This window comes from Hippopotamus amphibius, chromosome 2 (assembly GCF_030028045.1).
Source record: "Hippopotamus amphibius kiboko isolate mHipAmp2 chromosome 2, mHipAmp2.hap2, whole genome shotgun sequence".
Classification (NCBI taxonomy): Eukaryota; Metazoa; Chordata; class Mammalia; order Artiodactyla; family Hippopotamidae; genus Hippopotamus; species Hippopotamus amphibius.
This window is the reverse complement of record NC_080187.1, coordinates 94,157,482-94,181,945: the sequence shown is the minus strand read 5'-3', so window position 1 is coordinate 94,181,945 and position 24,464 is coordinate 94,157,482. Positions and strand designations below refer to the sequence as shown.

Genomic DNA, 24,464 nt, shown 5'->3' with positions numbered 1-24,464 from the left:
TGATCATAACTGTCCCTTTTTCATTTCTGATGGTCAACTTTTTTTTTTTATTACTTCGCAGCTTAGGAAAAGAACTCTTTGTTTCCCTGTGCACTGTATTTTTTCTTTCTAATCTATCCATTGAGTTACTGACTCTTAAGCTTCAAGCAATGACCCATTTAGTAGGTCATGAAATCAATTTAGCCATTCAAGACCAGGATTTTCTAAACAAATGAAATATACTTGAATATTAAAGTTTGCATATATTTAAAGGTAAGGTATTATTTTGTAAAACCTTTATTTTAAACATGTGCATGAATTGGTCATAGCATATAATGCATTTCTTACTATGGGTCGTGGTCAAAGAAGTTTATAAAACACTGCTATACTGTCTCTTTCATGAGAAGTGATAGCTTGACCATAATATTTACCAACAATCCCTACAAGAGCCCTGTGTTTTGGCAAAAAAAAAAAAAATTATTTATAAACGAAAGAATACCTTCTACCAGCCTTTATCTTATTGCTCTTTTTAATAAGTTTTTATATCTTTCCAGTCCTGAGGAGTTAAAGACCAGCTCTTTAACTTGACACTTTAGGTTTTTCCAACATTATATTAAAGTATAATCTCTTAGTAGTATTTCGTATTAATTTACTAACTTGAACCCTACAGTCCTGTCACATTGCCAAGCTCACTGTCACCTGACTATTATCACACTCTTGACTGTCTCAGTGACTGCTTGTGCTGTGCTCACCTTTAAGAGTTCGTTCCTACCTCCAACTACCCCACATACACACAGACACACACTTTTACTTTTTCAATCCCTACTCATCAGTTAAATTCTCCAATAAGTTTCAGGACTTCTACCATCCTGGTCCACTGTCTCTAACCTCATAGCTCTTACTGATACTGCCATGCAAATATTAATTAATTACACATTGCTTGAGGTCATCGCTTTTGCTGTATTTTATGGAACTTTTCTGAACTTCATATCCTTCCTAGTCACCTGGACTGCAAGCATTTAGAAGGCAGGTGTCACATCTTGTGTCCCTCATGGTACCTTATACTTGATAAACTCTCAATAAAAAACAGAGTCCATTCATTAAAATATTAAAAAAAAATTCTTCCCTGAGTAAGATACTTTCTGCTTCTTGGCATAACTCATGCAATTTCACTCAAATTTGTATGGGTACAACAGAGAACTGCCATTTCTAGATAGGGTTGATTAGTGTCAGATCTAGGTCATGTTATGTACTGAGTGTATAATCTTGCAGCAGGATTTATGAGCAGCCCAGAACAAACCTGACATCTCCAGTCTGTGATACCTCCACTTAAAGCATGCCTCCTCTATGTCACAAGGCAGAGTTAGTAGCAGCCACCAAAACAACATGAGCTCATGATACTTCTATGCAATGAATAGCACCACACCAATTTCACAAAATAAAAACCAAAATAGAAAGTGTACCACACAGTAAAGAAGCTTAAAAAAATAATCTGTTAGTTCATGCATCCAAGTAAACTGTGATGACAGTACAAATAAACAAAAGACAGGTATCAGAAAAAACAACCATTTATAATCTATTTTGACAAAGCAGCCCCAAATTACTCACATGTTCAGTAGTATCATCAAATTCCCACTGAATGAGATTAAGAAGGTTGGGGAGGAGGGAAACAAAATAAAAAGAAATGAAGAGAAATTTGTAGCCTGATAAAGGCAATGGTGCCCTCCTTAGGTTAAAAAAAAAAAAAAGAAAAGAAAAAAAATAATTGAAGAGGTGTATACAATAAAATTCCAAAGACTATATATATATAAGTGTGTTATGCTGCCACCCTCACTCCTAACTGATGTTTAAATATGCTCTATATTGTTAAAACTAAAACCAGCTAATTGTTTTTAATGTGTGGTTCATTGGAATGAATCAATAAGGCACAGCAAAAAGCTAAGGCACACTACACTGTGACATTTATTTTGACTTCTAACTAGGTTACACAATTCAAGTCACTATTTAAATTAACATCTTTCATTAATATTGAAAATGTATAGCCCCAATGAAGTCCTGTAAGACATAAAAAAATTTCAATGAAGAGTCAAAGAGAATGTGAAATGAGCAAAAAACAAATGAATAAAAAACCAAAACAACAACAACAATGCAAGGAAAATCAGCAACATAATAAAGAAAAGTCAAAGTACAGAGGAGAAAAAACAAAGACTGAGTTGATGTTTAAGGCATTTCCAATCTTATAACTTCATTACCTACCATATCCCTAATGAAAACAGCAACAGAACTATAGTTCTATAATGTAAGATTATCCATGAACTGAAGAAGGACTTCAAAGCATTATGGTCATATCATTTTATTTCTCATAATTGCAGATGTATCAAATAAAACGTAAGCAGTAAGGGTCTTATTTATTTTGCACTGTAAGAACTTTCTATTTTATGAGTAGTGCAAAATAAATATTCATGAAAGGCGAGTCAGTGGCCCTTTCTCCAGAGTCTTAGGGGACAGTAGGAATCTCCAACTAAATGTATAGGAATGGCCTTCCAACCAAAACCGTACAACTGGATTTGAGGAAGATAGATTAGTCACTAAGCCAGACACCTTTAGTTAGAATGTTTCAAAACTGAAGCAAACATAAGTACCTTTGTAAGTTAATTATATTAAGACTTTGGGGTAAATACAAATAAAGACTTTGGGATAAAAAACAGGGATATTTATTGCCCTGTTATTTTCACAGAGAAAGGAAGGCAAAATTTGGCAATCTTTGGCACAGCAGTTTTCAGCTTTGTTCATAATCTTCCCTACTTTCATACAAAGGGAGGAATTTTCAATTGAAATAGCTTCAAATTTTCACTAACCCCATCCATCTCCATGCCCAGCTACCAATTTGCTGGCTAAGCAAAGCACTCTCCTATTCCTAATACCCCATCACTACTGCAACAAGCATAGGTAAGCTAGTCCATGGGTTATGTATAATGCCCAATAGGGTGGTTATTAACCGGAATCTTCTTCTCCCTTTCAGAAAAATATGTATAGGTAGATGTATTATGGCACTGTCTTTAAATCACTTCTAAATTATTTTAAAAAATTGGAAAAAAAAAGTTTTGTTTTAAACAACATATTACGAAACCAGGTTGTGACTACATGGTTGTAAATTACTGCTTAGGAGTGATAGAATTTCTCACATACTCAACTACTCTTACTAGCTTTCTCAATTTGGCTCAACATAGGGGATTCTCATAAATTCCCTGGGAAACTCTCATTTTTTTATCATTGTCATCATCTTCATTTTCTGGGAAACGAAACAATTATTTTCAATAAATATGTAATTTGGTAAAGAAATACTGAATAAAACACTATCTGGATACCTTTCCCTGAATAAAAATATCTATTCTTCAGTGGAAGAAATCATACATTTAGAAATTAGATTAACTCAGTTTCAAATACTTTTAACACAGCAGAAAGTAGATTTTATCAGCAAAACTGCTGTTTAAAATTCTTCCCTTTGATTTAATTAAGCCAACCAATTTTTTTGAAGTCAGAAAGACAAACTCAGATATAGCATAGAGAGCAGAACATCTGTATTTTAAGAAAACAGCTATATGTTTTTAATCAGATGTGTCATTTCAATTCACTTCCTCATCTGAAGTCAACTCTGATTGAGAAGGTAAATATGGATCATGTGTTTGGAAAGCTAGAATTTTGTGAACTTATCTATGAAACAGACTGCAGACATAGAGAATAGACTTGTAGCTGCCAAGGGGGAGGTGGGGTGGGGAAAGGATAGAGTGGGAGTTTGGGATTAGCAGATGCAAACCATTATACAGAAAATGGATAAACAACAAAGTCCTACTGTATAGCACAGAGAACTATATTCAATATCCTGTCATAAACCATAATGGAAAAGAATATAAAAAAAGAATATATATATATATAACTGAATCACTTTGCTGTACAGGCGAAATTAACACAACACTGTAAATCAACTATACTTCAATTTTTAAAAAAGCTAGAATTTTGTATAGGAGTTTTAAAATGCCAAAAAAATTAAAATGGGACCCCTTTTAAGGTACAAAAATAAATGTATCTTATAAAAATATACACATGTAATTTCAAAGGCTTACCTGTGCATCAGCCAGCATGACATCCTTCAGCATGGGCTGACCCTTGGGCTCACCATTTTCCATCCTCACATAATGCACCTGGTATCCTCTTATCTGGCCATGCTGTTTATTGGGCACAGGTGAGCGCCATGAGACTTTAACAGATGTTGAGTTGACAGCCTCTACCTCGACTTTGCGAGGAGGACCACTAGGAACTGGAACAACATCATTGGATAAAAGAAAATTATAGGCACTTGTCCCACCCAGTCAGAGCATTTTCTTTACTTAGGTTTAAAAAAAAAAAAAAAAAAAAAAAAAAAAAGGGCAGACCCACTATGTTTCCTTTGTGGAATACAAACATTTTCAACCAATGAAAATGCTCAACCAATCTGCTCTACCTTTTAAGAAAAGATCAAAAAACATGACCGATGCCAAAAAAAAAAAAAAATGGAAGAAAAAAAGAGTATCAGAGAAATAGAAAAACATGTAAAAAGTGTACAAAAGCCAAGGAAGATGCTTTGGGGTTCAAAGCATTAAAGCACAAAGAACTATAGCATTGAAATAATAACAAAAACTGGTTGTTGATTGTTGTGTGTGTGTGTGTTTTTTAAGGTTTCATTTTAGCAGAATAAAAAGATTCTTGATTATATGGATTTTCTTCTCTTTTTCCTCATATCAAAGGTATTCCATACAACAGATGCCAAAAACCGAATGTCGAGCATCAGTGTGTCTCTGAAACGTGCAAGACAAAAAGGCAACAAGAAGGTAAGAAGGCACTTTTGAAAAGTTAACTTCAAAATGTAAAAGAAGTGACTTCAAAAAGTGAAGAAAAACGCAGAAGACTTTAGATGGAGGTACAGAGAAGGGCCTGGATTGCAAAGTCATAGGAGCAAACTGTTCTTTTAAAAGGAAACAAATTACTGTGTTGAGATTAAAAAAGTAAAAAAAAAAAAAAAAAAAAAAAAAGAAAAAGAAAGAAAGAAAATGCCCAGGCCGTAGCAAAGATAGGTCTTTGGCAAAAACCACTGAAGTTACAGCGATGTTAGGTTAAAAAAAAATGAGCAGAGAAAAATGCACTACTGTTAGCCTACCAAAAGACAGCAGACCAAAATTGTGGCAGGAGGGTGCAAACTGACGTAGCAGAGGCAACATACCATCTTCATCGGTTCGAATCAACATGGACAAGCTCTCAGGGCCAGGGCCGACATCTGTGTGGGCTGTCACAGTGATCCGGTACTCAGTCCATTTTTCCAGCTGTTCCAAAAGGTATTTGGTAGTGTCCGAAGGAATTCCCAAAATCTCGTGAGGTTTGTCATCTTCTCCATCCACTGCGGTATACTTGATGGAATATTCAGTAATAATGCCATTCTGTTTTTCCACTGGTGGAGGCTGCCAACTTACCAAAATACTAGTGGAACTTGGGCTGGTGCAACTAATGTCTTGAGGAGGAGCTGACGGCTCTTATTTTGGTAGTGAGTTAAAGGAGGGTTTGAGTGAAAGGACAGGAGTGGTTGGAAAAAAAAATGATAAAACAAAAGAAAAGGCAAAAATAAATAAACGAACAATAAGGGCAACAAAACAAAAATAAGGCTTTGAAACTTAAAATAAATTTCTAAAGATAAATTTATGTACCTTGGCTTAGTAATATGAATAAACCAAAAAATGAATAAATGACCAAAAATAACTGTTAAACAATGGGTGGGGGGAATGTGAAAATGAAATCTTAAGGTAACAGAGCCTCAAATAAAATTACCTACCTGAAATTTAAATTCTTCTTCTAAAACAATCCCTCAGTATTCCCCAGCCCTATTAAACAGACTATCGAACTTCAAAAAAGCTGCAAACAGTACAAGATTTATTACATGAGAGTCTGATGATGTTTAAGAGATGCCATTTCAAGCTTTCACTACTGCATTCTAGAATGAGGGCAATTTCTACCCACTATTCACTTGTGAAAAGGTTCTTAAGGGTGAAAAGTGATAATAAATGTTAGATGCCCTGCCACCAATTCCAATTTTTAAAAAAGGGAGATAAATAAAAGCCCAACAAACATTAAAGTGTTCCCTCTGACTATCTGAAAAACGGAGCCTTCTGACCAGTTTTAATGGGACGTGTTCACCTAACGTTGATCGTAGCCCATATACAGTGAGCATGCAGAACGATAAAGGATGAAAATGCAGAGTCCGAGATTTACCTACCCGCGGGGAATGTCAGGCTGGTTGATTCTGACTGTAACTTGTACTTACCCTACGTCAGCTGCCAGCTTTTTAAAAATTATAACTCTTCTTGAGACACCATTGCTAGTGAAGAACTAGATCCCACCAGCAAATTTTGGTAAAATCAATAAAAATCATCTATCCCTTACAAAAAGTCAATAACACAGCCATTAAAAAGAACTGTTTAAAAAAAAACCCTGAGAACCATCTGGAAAAGATATGACATCTTTCACTTTGTACATAGCTCTTTTCATTTTATACATAATTATTCATATAAAGTAGGACTTACGTAAGAGTTAAAAGATAAACATTCTTCCTGCCCATTCTAAAATAAACCAATCGCCTTCTGAGCAATTATTTTCCATCAAATAAACCAAACATATCATTATTTGAAAAAAAAATAAAAAGCAATACAGAGCAATGTGACTGTTACATAACTTATTTTTAAAGTTAATATATATTCTTAAAGAAGAACAAAGAACTGGGATAAGATATATGAATCTATGTTTGCATACTTATATATTTTTAAATAAGGCAATATATATGGCCGAATGAGTAAATCATTTCTAAGTTTTTGTATTTGAACATGTAGTGTGGGTATTTCTTTACACTTTGTGAGCCTTAATATTATGTAGTGTCAGGTGTATCTGGTTATTTAGAAGATTATCAGTCTTTCTTAATTTATGTGTCTTGTGTTCTTCATTAGAGGCAATCAAAATGAAAAGATCCTTGTACAGACAGAAAGGAAATCCTCGTAAAACAGCCTTGTAAATTTAGTATAAGATTTGCAAAGTCATAAGAACATCATTTTTATTGATTCCAACTATAGGTTTTTATATTTCAAATTGTGAAACTACTTTATACGCATTATCATTCATAATAAATTGAGCTGTTCATGGAACAGCAGAGACTCATTTGTAATTCTTTTTAAAAAACTGATTCAGTTTTCACTACATTCCTACCTTCAGACCTCCTATTCTGTGAGAGTATATGTAGCACCACTTGAAACTTTAATAAAATAAAGAGTAGATAAGCTTCTGATGTGGCTATAAAAAGTCCATTCTGTCTCTTTGTATGTAAATATGTTTGTATGTGTATATATGTGCATGTATGCAAAAGAGTCAAGTTTGGAAACCGTGCAAAACATAATATTAAAGCGTGTCACATTTCTTTTCATAAAATGTCTGATTTTAAGAATTATCTTCTGCAATGTTACTTATTAGCTTTCCTGGAATTCAAAGGAGACATCCAATACTTCATTGATTTACAGCTTCAGTTTTAAGAGAAAGGAAGTTTTATAGCGATAAGCTGTAATCAGTAAGGGGTTAAGCAATACTTTTCATATCAACAATCATGTGTTGAGGAAAAATATGAATTTTTTCATCAAATACCTTGAAAGATTTCAAGTATCTATAGAAAACGAAATGATGCAAGACTTGTTTATACAAAAGGAAATTCATCTTCTAAAAAAATGTAAGTTTCATGTTTGCTGATAGGTCTAAAAGTTAGGTCAATAGAACATCCTCTTTACAAAATTCAATGTATTCATTTTATACATATCTATGTCACTATATCAAAAATCACATATAAAACATAAGATATTTAAAAAATCTAATAACTCCATAAAACTGTTCAATTCAAGGTAAATGGTTGTTTAATAGACTAATTATAGAAACTTATTAATAAAAAACAAACAATAGCACTATAAGCCACCAAACTTTCCATCAAAAACAACCTGCCATATAATACTTTATGCAAAACAATCTTCCCTAGACACAATGCACTCCATTGTGATAAGCACAACTGTGCTTTAGAGTAACAGTCCCCAAAAGAAATTGAACCTGAGGAAACAAAATACAATTTAGGATTGAAAATATACTTGTGATTATTCCATTGTTCCTAAATTTGTCCAAATACAGATTTTCTGTGAATGTTCCAAATTTCCACATGAACTATTTGCAAAGTTAACAACAAACTAGGAGCAAATAAGTGACATGAAGACTTGTTCATCAGCAAAGTTAAAATCTGTGTGCTTAAAAAAGATAAAAGTTTGGTCTTTTGCTGTCTCTTTAGCTTGCTAAGCCCTCCTCTGATTATTTTGCAGCGTTCTCAACCTGAATTTTGCTTTACAGCTTTATAATTCTTTAAATGGGGGCTGATCCAACTCCTTTATGCAGTTTTCTCAAGGAGGTTTCCTAACTTCTCTGAATGTCTTTCAATTTGGAAGTAGGAGAATGGGATCTGTCATCTGGACCCAGTCTGAAAACTAAGGTCACGGTGCTCTAATTCCCCAAACTGGACACTTGCTAGTATAGAGACTACCAACTATTAAATATTAATTAGCAGGTTTGTTGTTGGTGGGGATAAAAGCTGGTTGTTGGTGGGGATAAAAGCTGGCTCCTAGTTAAAAAAAAAAAGGGGGCAGAAAGTAAGCAAAGAGAGACACCTACTTGACTGCATGGTTCTGGCTGATATTTCAGCTGTGGAAGCACCCAGGCCTTGGGGAGAGCGTGCAGCCAGACGGAAGTAGTACAAGCTGTTCGGTCTTAGCCCTTGCAGTCTGTAAGATGTCCCTGGCTCAATGGTAATCCGTTGCTGTGGATAAATAACAAGGGAATGTTATCATCTTCATTAAGATTTGTGCATATATTTTTATCACACTGCTCAGAATGTCAGATTTCTGTCATTAGGGTTATAATGTCATCAAAATATCACAAACAGAATCAACAGTGAATATCAAGGACTCTACTAGGGGAATTACATAATGAAGATATTGGAGTTTAAAAGGCAAGTTTCTACAACAAATAAGACAACTGGAAAAAAGGAAGTCAGGGATTTATCTAATGCTGACACAGTTTTCCAAATACATCAGGTAAGAGGGAGTGAGAGGCCACCACCCATGAATGCATTCAACCCTTAAGGCACGTGTGTTGATGTGACACTGCCCACAATAGAAACTGACACCGCCCCTGACAGTTGCCTACGCCCAACATTCCATTTGAAGAGATGTCTAGCTCATCTCCCGTGACCATCTGCAACGTAAACAGGGGCAAAGAAAATATGGCCAGAAGTAACAATGGAAACTGGCATACAGTTTATATGAGGTTGTTATGAAAGAGATCTGAAATTGCCAAGGTTGAGGGGATAAAAATCAGATGTTAGTTACTGAAGAAAGCTGGATGAGGTATATGAAACTATATCATTACTCTAGGTTGATTTCAAATTAATTTTAAGACTTGCTTTCTTTGTGAGTAGAGAGCCTACAAAGAGAAAAAAGAAATCACAAACTTTTCTATAACATTTAACATCATAAAGGGCTTTTGAAATAAGGATTTTTTTAAAAAATTGAATGTTACAACTCTTATTCATGCTTAACACCTGCCTTCGCATTTTAGCAAAAATATAGCTATCTATGGGTAGTCAACCTCTAACTGAACACGAGCCTGTAGTAAATTTTAAAATGCATGCTAATAGGTAGGCTAGTAATGGTATCAATAATCTTATAGGGTGTTTTATCAAATAGTGTTTGCTGTTCACACAAACAGAAGTCAGTCAAGGGGAATTCAGATGTAAAACTAGAGAAAACATCCCTAGGGTGTGCTGCCTTGCAAATACAAAAGTTTTCAGAAATTTTCAATTTACCAAATGACAAGAAAAAAATGGAATTCCTAAATAAACAACTGTAAGGCAGAATAGGTATGTCAACAGTCAAGTATCCTTAGCATTTCCAAAGGACTGCCACTCTCTTAACTGTCTTTATTTTATTTGTTTTTCAGTAGGGTAATGGTAAGTATTTAAAATAATGCTAATTTACGTCTTATTACAAACACCAACAGTTGTAACATGAGTACTTTATGTTATATCAGCACTTCAGTCCTGGAACTTTATGAGTGATTAATTTGTATCAACTTTATTAGCTAAATCTAAAAGCATTGCTTTTAGAATCTGGTCTTTGGAGAATCTACTCATTTCAAAGAGATGTAATAAAATAGAAGTTTACAGTAGCATATTAATTTATTATAGCATTCAAAATGATGAGCTACAAGTTAATTGGTAATAGTTCATTTACTATGTGAGTGCTTAAGAAAGCTATTCTTTTTTAGAACTTAGGAGCTGTTTTGCTTTGTGAAGATACGCTTACTTTCATATACAGTTTTAGCAATTTTTTTGTCCTAATGTTCCCTAATGGGTTTCACGATAACAAAAGAAACATATCTATTACTATCATATATTCCCATTCTGATAATATTAGACGTATCTTAATATTGATTTATATAATCTATTCAAAGTATACCCAAGGGCCAGTGTATCCTATAGTTAGGAACACGGATTCTGAAAATTGTCTAGATTCAAATTCCAGCTCTACCATTCAGTAGTATGAGGCTTTGGGTAAATTATTTAACTTTTTTCCATATCTCCATTTTGTTATAATATGTGACTCAAAGCACTGCTGTAAGGACTGAGTTAATATATGTGAAACTCTTATCGTGCCTGCTAATATATGTGACAGCCAATTTGATTTTTATTTCTCTTTTCAGTAACTATTAACAATTTCTAGCCTTCTGTAGTCTGTTATTTTATTTGCATAACACATTCATATCAAACAATCACTGGCATACATACATACAAACAAACATTTGCTATGGGGCATCTTCCTCTGAAACCAGTTTAGACAAATTCATCTACCCAAAGCCTTTCAGCTCACTTAGTTATATATTAACAGTGACTTAAGTATTTTAATGCACAAGACAAAGAAAGGAAATCCCCAAGTCTCAAGGAGTATATTCTTTTACAACCAGATACTTCCATAAGTAACTTGGAAACCTGAATTAAAAAAAAAAAAATTTCCAATAGGGACAATAACTGTTTTTTGTTTCTTTTGTCCTACCCCCGTTAAGTCTCCAAATACTCTATTTTTTGGGGGGTCAGGTTTCTCTTTTGATGAATAAATCTTTTCTACCAAGATCCTCTGTTCATATCTGACCTTGTATAAGAACTTGGGCAAATACACAAAATGAGAGTCGTGCCTGGACGTAGTGAATGATGACAAGGTCCTACCTCCTCTCCATGCTCCCCATCTTTGTAGACTAGTTCATAGCTGGCGATGGTGTCTGAACGTGGAGGTGTCCAAGAGAGCAAAATACTTGTTTCGGATTCAGGTTCTGCCTTGAAGTTTAGTGGCTGCCCTGGTACTGAAAACAGGGAGGCAAGGGATTGAGCTCACCATCACCAGAAATATTCAGAAGTTCTTTCATTAACTGTTTAAACTTTTCACTCAGGGTCTTCATGTATTAGCTTAACGGAGAACTAGGTTCCTTACATTGTCCAAGTTAACCTGTGAATATAAAGCCCATTTTTCCTCCTTTAATCCCATTTTTCCCCCTTTAAAGGACAAGAACACTGTTGTAAATGCTGTCCCTGTCCTTGAGTGATTTAATATATATACAGATGTGGAATTAGCTAATGTAGAATATATCGGTCTCTGAATTCAACTTTAAGAATAATATTTACTTTACAATATTGTTGTAAGTAATAAATGTGAGGATTTATATAAAGCACTTGGAATAAATATTGCGTAAATCACATCAAATGTTAAATACATAAAAGCTATTGCTCTTTTACAACTGAGTGGTAGTTTAGCACTACGGTTTAGTTTCAAAATATTTCCAACTAGCTTTATAAAATCCCATCTTTACTCCATTAACAAAACCTACAGGCAAGCAGGATCATTAGTATTTTTTCTTACCAACCCACATTTTAAAAAGATGTAAAAAAAAAAGAGAGAGAATTAAAAAAAACAAAAAACTTAATTCTTTCAATCTCTAATGACTTCATATGAGTTAATACACTAGACCCAATGTAAATTTAATATTGTCCCCAGTGAGAGGGAGCTAAATTACTACACAAGTTAAAAAGTGTATAGAATACACTTATTATCACAAATATAGGAATTTAACAGAGGTCATCTATAATTCTCATATTACTCATGTAATCCATGCAATAGACAATTTGGAACAGCTCTGTATCATATGTAATTAAGACAAAAAAAAAAAAAAAAAAAGACATATGGGACATCAAACCAGTTAAAAGCATCTTACCCAGATGCTGAATTAGAATAAACTTTACTAACCCCAACCTCCTAGTTAGAATAAACTTTACTAACCCCAATCTCCCACGAGGTCCTCTATCCATTATACACAAGGCTAATGCGCTTCAGGGCATCAGTAGCACAGCTACCCTGACTTACACTGTTCTTGGCCAAAGTCTGCTCTAATTGGTTGATACCCATGCCTTGGTGGCCATTAAATACTTTCATCATTACCCCGGGTATTATGGCATGTTTCAAAGTGCCATAGCTGAGCATATATCCATATTCCCAGAAGTTCACATGAGAATCCCATGTATATTCGGTAAAAAACAAGAATAATACTTCACACCAGAGGGGAAAAGAATATCTAAAGTATTTTTGGCAAATGAGCATGAACATTCAAAACCATGTACAAATAATAACTTGTAGCTGATGTATGACATCAATTTTTTAAACAATACTTAAAACGTCATTTTTTCAAGAAAAGGTCTCTGAAGATATAAAATGCATTACTTCCTTTTCTTTCGCTAGTCATCTCTCTGTAGTATGACTAAAATCAAAATGCCTTTTGTTTAAAAAGAGATTAAAATCTAAAGGGATCTACAATGGTTTCTGGGATCTCTGATTATCAGTTCATTCCTCTATCTGGTCTGTTAACCTGTAAGTCTGTGCATGTGTGTACAAGTGCACACACAGATGTCTGGACTGATGCTTAAGGCCACCAATAATCACTGCTTCATATTTCTAATTCCATTCATCTTCTTTTCCCTCCTTTTATATCCCAGACCTTGAGATTCTCATTAATTTGATGCCTCTAGGAATGTACTTTTTGAACTGGGTATCAATTTTTTTTTTAAGTACCTGCCCAGTGGGTGACCTAACACAATCACTCAGGCTGAGAGGCGAGAGGTGGAGACAAAAGAAGATAAAAGATCAAGAGCAAGAGAAGGCAGAACAGAGGGAAATAAGAAAAGCAATCAGACAAATATCAAAACAAAGAGAAAATGCATTACTTTCAAGAGGAAAATACCAACAGCACACACAGGAGCAACAGTGGAAGCCAAGACTGATCAGACGGATGGGGAAATTAGGATCGGGTTCTAACATCCAGAGGATGGAAGGTTTTCTCAGCCTAAAAACACACACGTCTACGCATATGCGTGTAGTCAATTCTTCTTCTCTAGTTTTATTCCCTTTTTATCTCCCCAGCTTCCCCAAGCCTGGGCAAGAAGAACACCTTGTGAGAACTTCTGACAAACCAAATCAAATGAAGTGCTGTCAAGAATTGAAAACATAGACAGTGTTGAAGGGCTGCTCTCAGGATAACAACGGCTTGTTACACATTTCCTCCCTGCTAACGCTAATAATAAATGGAGTGGCACTGACTGAAAACGTGGGACTCTAATTCACTTTTTCTTACTTAAACTGTTTACTTTTTTGCTTTTGATTTGTCTCAAACAGATTCCTGGTAGGTCTCAATGTTTCACCCTTGTTTAGCGCCACACGCTTCCTTTAATTCTCTAATTCTGTTTGGTTCTATTCAGAGTCCTCTCCTTCTAAATAATAAAATAGCTACATCAAAGTCTCAGAGGGTATACTGTTCATTTTATTCCTGGACAAGGTAAGTAAGAAGTGGCCACATGACTGGACAGTGAGTGTCTTCGAATAATACAAACGGGGTTCTCCTCCTCTACTTTCACCTTCTTCTTTTGAAGTGGTCTGGAGGGGAATTTACTAGATTTTAAACTTGTGGTGGAAACACCAACGCCTAGAGGCGCCAGGCAGATGACTTAGATGAGCGCGGAGGCCCTGCGGGCCCAGGGTCAATGGGGGACTGCCTGGGCCACCAGAAGGCGTCAGGGATGCTCAAGGCCAGGAGAAAGCTGCCTTGCGGAAAGGGGGTCTGGTCTTGCCCAAGCTTCTGATTTTTCAACAGAAGTTGATAATGGGAATCTTCTAGGTAAAATCTTTTAATTTTTTACAATAGGAAATCAATTGAATTAGTTGAAATTAACTGAAAAACACTGTATTGGGCAAAATGTGTCTACAGACAAAATCCAGCATGTGGACCAGGGCTTTAAAAGATCTTTTTATTATATCAGGCTCTATGTTCATACGTGTCTTAAGGGTGACGCCACTCAGACTTTCTTGGGAATTGTGGGTTCACCTAAAGATACTGTTTCCTCAGGGTCATTTAGTCATTGTGGAAACAACCACAATGAAGCTGAGGCGTCAAAGGAAAAGAAAAAAGCCATGAAATTAATGTATTTATTTATACATTCCCCAAACATATTAGTTCTAATGATCATAATATATGTTTACAAGAAAACACTTTAGTGGACTCCAAACTGTCATATTTATTTTGTCTGTGCCACTGGAAGACACAGCGAATACTTCATCATCTGTCAGATTTTTATACCAAATACTGTGGCTACAAATGTTCTATTAATGTTTATATTTGTTTTCTCCATACAACTTCTCCCTCTTTCCCTCCCTCTCTCCCTCCTTCTCTCTCGCTCCCCCCATATATACATATATATACACATGTATATATATTTAATGCTCTCACAGTCTTGACACCTCAAACTTACTGACATTCCTTTATCTTCACTTATTCATGTTTGTCTATATATACTTTATTTTTATTTTATCTAAGACCTTTTCTGTGTTAGCATTTCCCTAATCAATTAACCAAAGATACATTTTATGGAAAAATCTGAGATTCTGGAAAACTCATGGGAGAATAAAAAGAACCCATCCAGAAACATAATTTAAAAAGGGAGATGGGATAATGCTGACCATAAACCTATAGGATTTAGATGTGGAAAGAGGAAAGGAAAGTAGAAACACAAATTTTTTCTTTAAAATCATATTTAAGAAATCCTTATGTTTGGTAAAGTGGTGTTGTTATATCTTTCTTCTTGATTGCTTATTTAATGTCCACAAGGAAATACAAATATGAGCTATCAATTGCCTAAAATAAGATTATAACCCCATTGAGAAATGTAAAATATGTGAGTAGTACTACTATACTCCATATAAATATCTGAAGGCAACTCAAAGAGAATGGAGAATGAATAAGAAGCAGAAAGAAAATCTGCACGTCACCAGAACTCTGATAATATTAGAAGAGATCAATATTTGAGTAAATTTTAAGGAACATCTCTGGAGAGAAAGGGATTAGCACACATAAAATGGCTAAAAAACAGTTTCACCTCACCATAATATAAATATGCACTATTACCAAAAAGACTAAAAAACACATTATTGTTAAAATATCTAGTGCTCTAATAAGGTATGTATTTTAAGATGTGAGTATTGAGCATATTGACAAATGATAATAGCAAGAATAAAAACGACAGACAGAATTATAGTGGTAGTAAAACACAACAAAACAAAATTCAAACAAGGAGTCTGATTTGCAAGTGCCACAGATATATCATTGACAAAATAAGCACTTAATACACAAGTACCTGCACAAATCTTACTCTCAACTGTCATTAAATAGCAATAAGAAAAAGTTAAATTTTATTACAGTTGTACTTACATCCAGCGCTCCTTTACTCATTGCTAAAACTATTTAGAGAAAGCATTTAAACGGGGCTCATAATTTTTGCTATTGGAGATCAGTCTTTTCTAGTCTGCTGATATAGGCCTGTTGACATATAGTAGTGAAATGATTTATAAAGTTCTGGAAACCTAAAGCACAATGTCTCTAAAATGTCATAGCTTTATAACAATTTTGCTTCTTCAAAATGTTTAAAGTTGATACTACTCATTAATATTTATTTAGTAAATGTGCATAATTATTTTCCTTCCAAAAACCTATGCTATTAAGGCATGCACATATAAATCAATACTTTCTCCAAGAATCTATTAAATGCATAGAAGAATCAGAGGTCAGATGCGTTTTATAAAGAAAGTTCAGAAAAAAGACACACATTAGGATTTAACAGCTTTAGAATGCCTCCAAATAGCATGAACAACAAGCAACATTTATTTCAGTGCATTAGGTTTAAGATGTAAATTTATTACATTTCTTTATCAGAGTTTTATTTGTACTTCTTTTGTAAAATATAGTTACCCTACGTTCTTACTATAATTATGCACACGAGAAAACTACATAAGACATCCTTCCCGAATGTGTTTTTCATAGCAGAGATTTTTTTTCTAGCACAACCTCAATACTTCCGTTGTCAATGTCCATATGGTCCACGTATTTTCAAGGTGAACTAGTTGCCAGTGGCTATAATGCCAGAAGTTAAAGCTATGGAAAACCTGGAAGATTAACCCACATTTCTAGAAAATAATCATTTTAACCAAAATCTTTTCATATTTAAAAACATGTAAAGATTACTTAATATTTTCATCTGTACTAATATTCATAATTAAGGGGATATAATACTGACTATGAAATAGATCATATTTTGATCTTCTATATTACCAGAAATATACAAATTTACATCAACTCTTCATTTATATCAATACGTGTGACAATAAACTTAGATAAGATCAAAAGTAATACTGTCCTGCTTAAACTCACTTTATTTTTAAATACTGTTTCTGCAGTCTGATTTTAAACAAACATAGGAGTATTACTGTTAGGGAACAATGAAATGTATTACCTAAAAATGTATTTATCTCTAAAAATCTACCTTTAAAGTAGACAAAAAATGTGTATCTCTGTGTATATGAAATTAAAATATATTTGAGAAGTCCATACATGTTATTGATCAGTAAATTTCTGTAGGTTTGGAAAAGATAAAATTGTAGTGTAAAAATCATAAACTTAAATTTTATATAACCTAAAGAATATTTCATAATGGTTTTATGTTTTTGCCAGCAGTGACCCTATGAATTAGCTAGTTAGGAGCAGCTCAGCATTAATTATATCAGAACTAACATCATGGTATTTGGCAGGTGTCCACTAACATCCAATGGCCTTTGTTAATTAAGCCCAGAGAACAGATCAAATCATTGTGCCATTTTGGAAGGTTTTCTTAGCCTATTGATCTTGGCAGGCACAACTCATTATGTCATTATATATCTTCTCAATCAATGGGTATTAAAATTACAACTATTATGGAAGGTTCTTGGAAATATCTTAATGTAAAAAAAGTTAAACAGAGATTGAGAAAAGCTATTTTAATGCATCTGTGACCCATTCATCTAGATTTTTTTCTTTAGGCCCGGAGTCCCTGGATCACATTAACTCAATTGCTCCTGTCACAATATTACCTTCGCTGAGCTACGATTTACATTACATTATGTCCCCTGGTAATATAGAAAATCAAAATATGGTCTATTTAAACATCAGTTCTATATCTTTCATTAAACTGTGACCAAAAGCATTACTGTCTGTCATTCTGTGTTCTAAATATAAGGATTCCCAGGATTCTCAAGGATTCTTATGTTTTGGTTGAATTTAGTTTCAGGAACTATTTGGTTTCTTAGATAGCTAAATCCTTCTGTCATAAGAAAATAAAATTATGAAACACTACAGATTTTTATGTTTAAATTTGTAGTTAGAAAATTAAGAACCAAACTTAGTGACTGAGTATAATTACTTTCTACAAAAAAGGTATTCCTTCTACTTCTTTTAGATAAACTTATTTTTCTAAAATATCTAAATGGTTTAATGTACTTCTTACTGGAGTAATCTAATAGCCACCTCAAATATTTCAAAAGTAAATCATATATAATTCTTAAACAGAGATATGAATACATGACACCCTGCGTTTCCTGCTTCTATTCATTTATTTAGTGACTAGTGGGCACAAAAACCTAGTAGGCATCAAATAAATAAGACATTAACAAATTATTAATTTAAAAGACAATGGTGCCTAAAAGTACGTAGAGTGTCCACTTAATAACCTATGACCCAAAGGAAGTTCCTGAATCTTTTAACCTTCATCAATCCTCAATTTACTCACGGCAATGAGATAATTCCACATCTAGCTAACTGAGTAGTAGGAATTAATATACCTAGTAGCAGAGCATCCAGCATATGTCAGTTATGATGATGATGATGATGACGATATATTACTGAAGTTAAAAAATATTTTTATCCATTATCTAATCGGCAGCCTTGTTACAGGTTGATGTGTGTCCCGCAAAAATTCGTGTTGAATTCCTAACACCAAGAACCTCAGAAAATGACCTTCTGTGGAAATAGGATTGCTGCAAATGTAATCAGCCAAGATGGTATCATTAGGTTGGGCCCGAATCCATTATGACTGGTATCTTAAGAAAAAGGGAAATTTGGTGACAGAGACATGCGCTCAGGGAGAACACCATGGGACAGTGAAGGCAGAGATCAGGGTGATGCTTCCACAAGCCAAGGAACAGCCAAGATTACCAGCAAACCACCAAAAGCTGGGTGGGAGGCCAGCACCTCCCTCATAGCTCTCAGAAGGACCCAATCCTGCTGACACTCTGTTCTCAAACTTCTAGTCACTAGAACTGAAAGATGATAAACTCCTGTTGTTTATTAAGCCACCCAGTAAGTGGTATTTTGTATGGCAGCCCTAGGAAAAAACTACTACCCCTAAACTCTATAAGGTGGTTATTATTTTAGATGAGAAAACTGAAGTTCAGAGAAATTAAGTCATTTGTCCAAGGTTTTGGAGCTAAAAATGGTAGTGTGGGATTCAAACCCTGGTAACGTTACTCCAAGATCAGGGATTTTTAAAATATCAAAGCTGAAAAATCCAAAAACCTAAAAGTGGAGTACAGGTATATACTCTTCCTATATACTTTCTTATATATTTTAATCTTTATGAAGCTGTTAAAATAGTATAATTAAAAAAATAATCTCTTAACAGTTGACTACTTTCAGGTAAGAAAAAGAACAAGATTCACTGATTTCTACATTTTCCAATGAGAAACTTATGGAAAAATTAATCTACAATATATTTATGCATGTTAATATAACAAATAAATACAGAAGAACTGAAAAAGCCAAATAAGGAAAGTATATGGATAATTTTCAGTATAATTATGATAAAACACTGTATAGTTAATTTTTTGATATTAGAAAAAGTGATAAATCCATGAACAAACCATTAAGAACCAAATAACAGTATGAAAATAAAATAAAGCCAGGCAAGCTGTAAACATGCTCTGAGATTTCTAGTAGCCAAGGCAAATTAGGTAAATGTTCGCAGCTACAAGATGCACAAAGCCCACAACATCAAAACAAGTCAGTGGTTAAACATAAGTTTATCTAGTTCTGACACCTGAGATGATTTATTAACTCATTCCCAGGATTACCTATGAGTTATGTCTACAGATTACAGATACCATCAGAACCAGCCAATGGCATGCCATCAAAACACTCACAGATTAATGCAAGAGGTACCAACACAATAAGGAGTCAAACGAATAGCTCTCAGATATTCAAGAATAAACTTAAGAAGAAAACTCTTCCCATCCCACGACAAAACTGATCACTCTTAATCCAAGACAACAGAAGTCTGATATCCTCTTATGCAAATAAAACTATTGGAAGGGCTAAGTTTTTCTTCATAAAATAGTTTGGTGTTTGCTCTAATACCCAGGAAAATGGGTGAATAAGGCCCCAAAGTTTGATCTTAGATCTTGGTAACTGTCTTTCTTTACTCCTGAGGCCATACAAAAAAAAAAAAAAAAAATCAAAAAAATTAAGAGAATATTCATGTTTAAGCAAGTTGCTTCTTGGCAAATATAAGCCATTTAAATATCCAAGGCCCCCTGACAAATGGTTCTATTTTTAATTTTATCTTGAACCATCCACTCCTTCACAAATTAAAGAAATTTGGGGACTATTCTATCAGAGTTGCGAATATAAAGAAGCATAGTTCTTCTTTCCTCAAAGTGCTGCATAGGGGATGCATTCATCTGTCTCCTGAAAAACGTCTTCAAGTCATTTGGGTACAAATTAAAAAGAAAGGATGCTACGTATAGAGGTAGGAGAATAAGAGGTACAAAGTATTAGGTATAAAATAAACTGCAAGGATAAACCGTACAACATGGGGAATATAGCCAATATTTTATAATAACTATATATGGAGCATAACCTTTAAAATTTTGAATCACTACATTGTACACTTGAACCCTATATAATATTGTACAGCAACCATATTTCAATCAGAAGCAAAAAGGATGCTAAATGCATCCCCCTTTTAAAGGGACTGTATTATTTATAGTCTTTCAGTGTACATGCCTGTTCCTTTCCATATGCCTTACCTCCTTACTTAGAAACTCTCAATCTCAGCAATTAAAACGTATACTATTTTATTCCTTGTTTCTGCCCTTGCCATTTCTTAGTACCAACTCCTCCCTTCCACCCTACTCCCCATCCAGAAGCAGACTTACCTCCTGTCTGAGTAATGACCTGTATGTCACTTGAAAGAGGACCATCTCCAATTGAGGTAAAAGCCAGGACTTTGACAGAATACGTCTTCTGGGGCACTAAGTTGCCAATAGTAGTGATTTGGCTGTCAGCTACATTGTGTTTCATCCAGTTGTTGACATGCTGAGTGGGGTCCATTGTGTAATAAACTCTGTATCCTTGAATCTGTCCATTTGGCTCTTCAGGTTCCTTCCACTGTACCAAGATGGTGGTTGAACTCAACATCCGCGCCTGGACATCCCTCGGGGCACTGGATGGCGCTTGCTCTGAGGTCTGTGTTAGCACAGGCTCACTGGGAGGCCCCCGCCCGATGTTATTGACAGCAACAACTCTGAATTCGTAATCCGAGTAGGGACTTAGTCCAGCGACACTGTAGCGTGTGGTCGCCACCCCATCAATTTCTTTGTAAGGTTCCTCAGAATGTTTAGGTTTATGCTGAATGATGTAATAAGAGACAGGCTCAGGGTTCCCAGAGTCCCACGTCAGTGTGATGCTTGTAGCTGTGCTCTCAGTCACGACAGGCGTTCCTGGAGGTTTGGGTAAGGCTTACAGGGAGGAAGAAAAGACAATGAATACCCACCACTTTCAAGAAATCACAAGAATCCATAAACTCTACCATAAGAATGACAGAATTATGTATCTAGCAGAGATTTAATTAGATGAAATCATAGCAAAGCACAGTTTTCTAAGTGGTCGGGAAGTACCGTAAGATATGCTTAGGTGACAGATCCCAGTTTACTACAAGTGTATCATTTAGCATTGTATTTTGGGGCTTGTATCCAAATTCACCACTTATTAGCTATGAGATCCTGGATGCGTTGCTTAACTTCTCTTTGCTTTAGTTTTCTTATATGAAAAATAAGAAAAAATGGATAATTGGAATTGTACTATACAGTTGGGTAACTGTATTTCATGAGTTTGCGGTGAAGATTAATGAGCTAATCCACTAATGCTCTTAGAATGTATCCGGCACCCGCAGAAGACATTAGTTCCAATTATTACATTTACTATAACCAAAAGCCTGGCCAATGAGACCCTTGCTTCAAAAACATGATATAACTAAATGCCAATAAACATTGAAAAGAACAAAATTTTAAATATAATGAAATGGTACTAAATTGCTGTAAAAGAAGAGTATCCATCTTGTTTTCAAGATGTAGGACATAGGCAACATTACTATAATTTTTTTAAATAAATAATCTAATCAATAATTTTAAGGTAACAAAGAATAGTAATTTGAAATTAGCACGCTTTTTTCTTAATATTCAAAATATGCTAAAGGAGCTAAATTAAAGTCTATTCACAAATCACTTTTTCAAGTATTTTATTGTCATAATATGTATTCTATATCCAACATCAGTAATATCAGATTGCAACTACATGACAAACATGTACAATTAAATCTATATTTTAGAAATCTTGTTCTTTCTTTTTAGCAGAAAAACACAACTTGAAATGCTGCTAATTAAGAATACAAACCATCGAAACTGGTGGCCTCAACTGGACAGTGATTCTGAAAGGTAGTATTAGGGAAGAAAGAACCTCACAAGCTGACTTTTTAGAGAAAACTCAGAAGGTAACACTCAAAGCAGCTCTTTAGTACTCCTCTTTCCTTGTCAACTTAAAGGCAAAAAATACAACACTCCCTAAAATGGTAACTTTTCAAGAGCAGCAAACTTGTACTTAATTACTGCTATATCCCCAATACCCAGAACACTGTCTAGCCCTGAGTAGGTTTTTAATAAGCATTGTGAAACGACTACCTGAGAAAATGAGTCCTTTCTCTCTTTAAGGTGCTTTTTGTTTTGATTCACTTTTTGCCTTCAAGATTCACCCTTATGTTTTATTTATTTATGTTTGTGGTGGAGGGGGTAGGAGCAAGAGTCAGGACAACAAAGATAAGAATTGAACAAGATATTAGTTTAAGGTGACTCCTGCTTTGGAAATCTTAAAGGTCTTTAGTAAACCTTCAATTATTTAACGCTGAAATGGTTAGTATGGGAAAGGTGATTCAATGTTTGCATATTACTCTATAAGAACCATGGAATGATAATATTTGGCCAAGGAATTTTACTGAAAATAATAATAAAAAGACATTTGTTTAAATATTCTGGCCTGGCACTTTGCAAAGAAGTATATGATCTGAATTTTCCCTACATACTTTCTATATTCTTAAGCCAGTAAGAATTAAATGTGTTTACTAATTAAATGTGTGTTTACCGATACTTAACAGATACTCTTAGATTCGCTAAGTCACATTGATTATGCAGTACAGGTTTTGTATCTGTATTATATGAAAAATAGTATGCCTAATACCGTAATGATATGCAATAAAACATTACTATTTTAAGTGACTAAATGTTGAAAATGCTGTGTACCTTGTTCTTATGTCACATTATTGATTTTTTATGGTATATATCAGGTATGAGTACTTGGTCGAAAATATGACACCGATTACCACGTGTGTCACTTTTTTTTAGGATCATACTTCCTAGAAGGGGAAGACAATTTGTGTTCATTTTGCAATAATTCCAGACCTTTGCAGGAACCTAAAGTCACCCTCCGACTGACTCATTTTGTGAAAGTTTTCTAAAATTCTATAAACACTGTAAAAACAATTGGTACCCTCACACACTCATTTTTCCCCCTTTGATTCAAAGGTAACCATGGAATATAGTACTTTGGTTATAGTCAGTACCCTTATCTCAAGAAAAGCATATCTGTTGAGCACTTCACCTACACAAGGTGAAAGATGAAGAGAAAACAGAATATAATCACATTTGCATTTTGATTTTTAATGGTAGAGTCTATCAAAAATTTAAAGCTTCTATTATTAGACCATGTTGATTTCAACTCTCTTTTTTTTCCCTTTGTCTTCTGGAATTCTGAGCATTTATTAACACGTATTTGGATTTTTCTGTCATGTGCCTCTTCTCAAGGTTCTGGATAAACATAAAACCTGTACACATCATTCCGACCATAACGGCTGACTATGTCGAGCATTCCTCATCCTGCCCTGTTAGTGCCTGAGCCCAGCCGTTGGCTAAATATTTTGATGATTATAATGACGTAGGCTGTCAATACTTTTAAGAGAAAATCTGCCTACCTAGATATGCGTATCTTATATGATGCCACAGGTATGACTGGACTATGATATTTGAAACACTGACCAATGAATTGATACATTTTAGAATTCCAAGGACAGACTCTGTAGAGGCATTAGTCAGCTGACTTAAGGGTACCCAGATCCTCCATGCATGAGCCACTCAGCATACCTTTGACAGTGATCTGGGCTATTGCTTCAATGACACCCAGTGTCGACATAGCAACACAGGTATAATTTGCTGACTGTCTTACATCATTCAGTTCTAGGACATTTCTTCCTATTGGCATATCATCTTCAGGTGTCAGATCTTCTGCCCCCAACATCCACTTCACATAAGGCATTGGTGACCCCACAGCCACACAGGTGATATTAACACTTCCACCTGGCATGATTTCATGATTAGTGGGTGGGATAGAGAATCTTGGTGGGACACGGCGAACTGGAACAAAACACAAGGGAAGATGATAAAATATACAAGGCAAGAAAAAGAGGCTTGATTCAACACATGACATGCACTGTACAGACACAATTAACCAATTGAAACATATTGTGGATTGTCCAAAAACAAAACATGTAAAAA

General features: G+C 34.6%; 1 protein-coding gene across 1 annotated transcript in view; it reads right to left on the bottom strand.

The window, feature by feature from the left end:
• PTPRD (protein tyrosine phosphatase receptor type D) overlaps nt 1-24,464 on the bottom strand; it is a 397,884-nt gene that overhangs the window by 170,811 nt on the left and 202,609 nt on the right. Inside the window, exons 9-15 of the mRNA XM_057723096.1 lie at nt 24,054-24,323; nt 20,742-21,323; nt 11,357-11,490; nt 8,749-8,893; nt 5,237-5,542; nt 4,104-4,297; nt 1,588-1,614 (exon numbers count right to left, since the gene is read on the bottom strand). Of these exons, the coding sequence (XP_057579079.1) occupies nt 1,588-1,614; nt 4,104-4,297; nt 5,237-5,542; nt 8,749-8,893; nt 11,357-11,490; nt 20,742-21,323; nt 24,054-24,323 (1,658 nt within the window). The remainder of the gene's footprint in view (nt 1-1,587; nt 1,615-4,103; nt 4,298-5,236; nt 5,543-8,748; nt 8,894-11,356; nt 11,491-20,741; nt 21,324-24,053; nt 24,324-24,464) is intronic.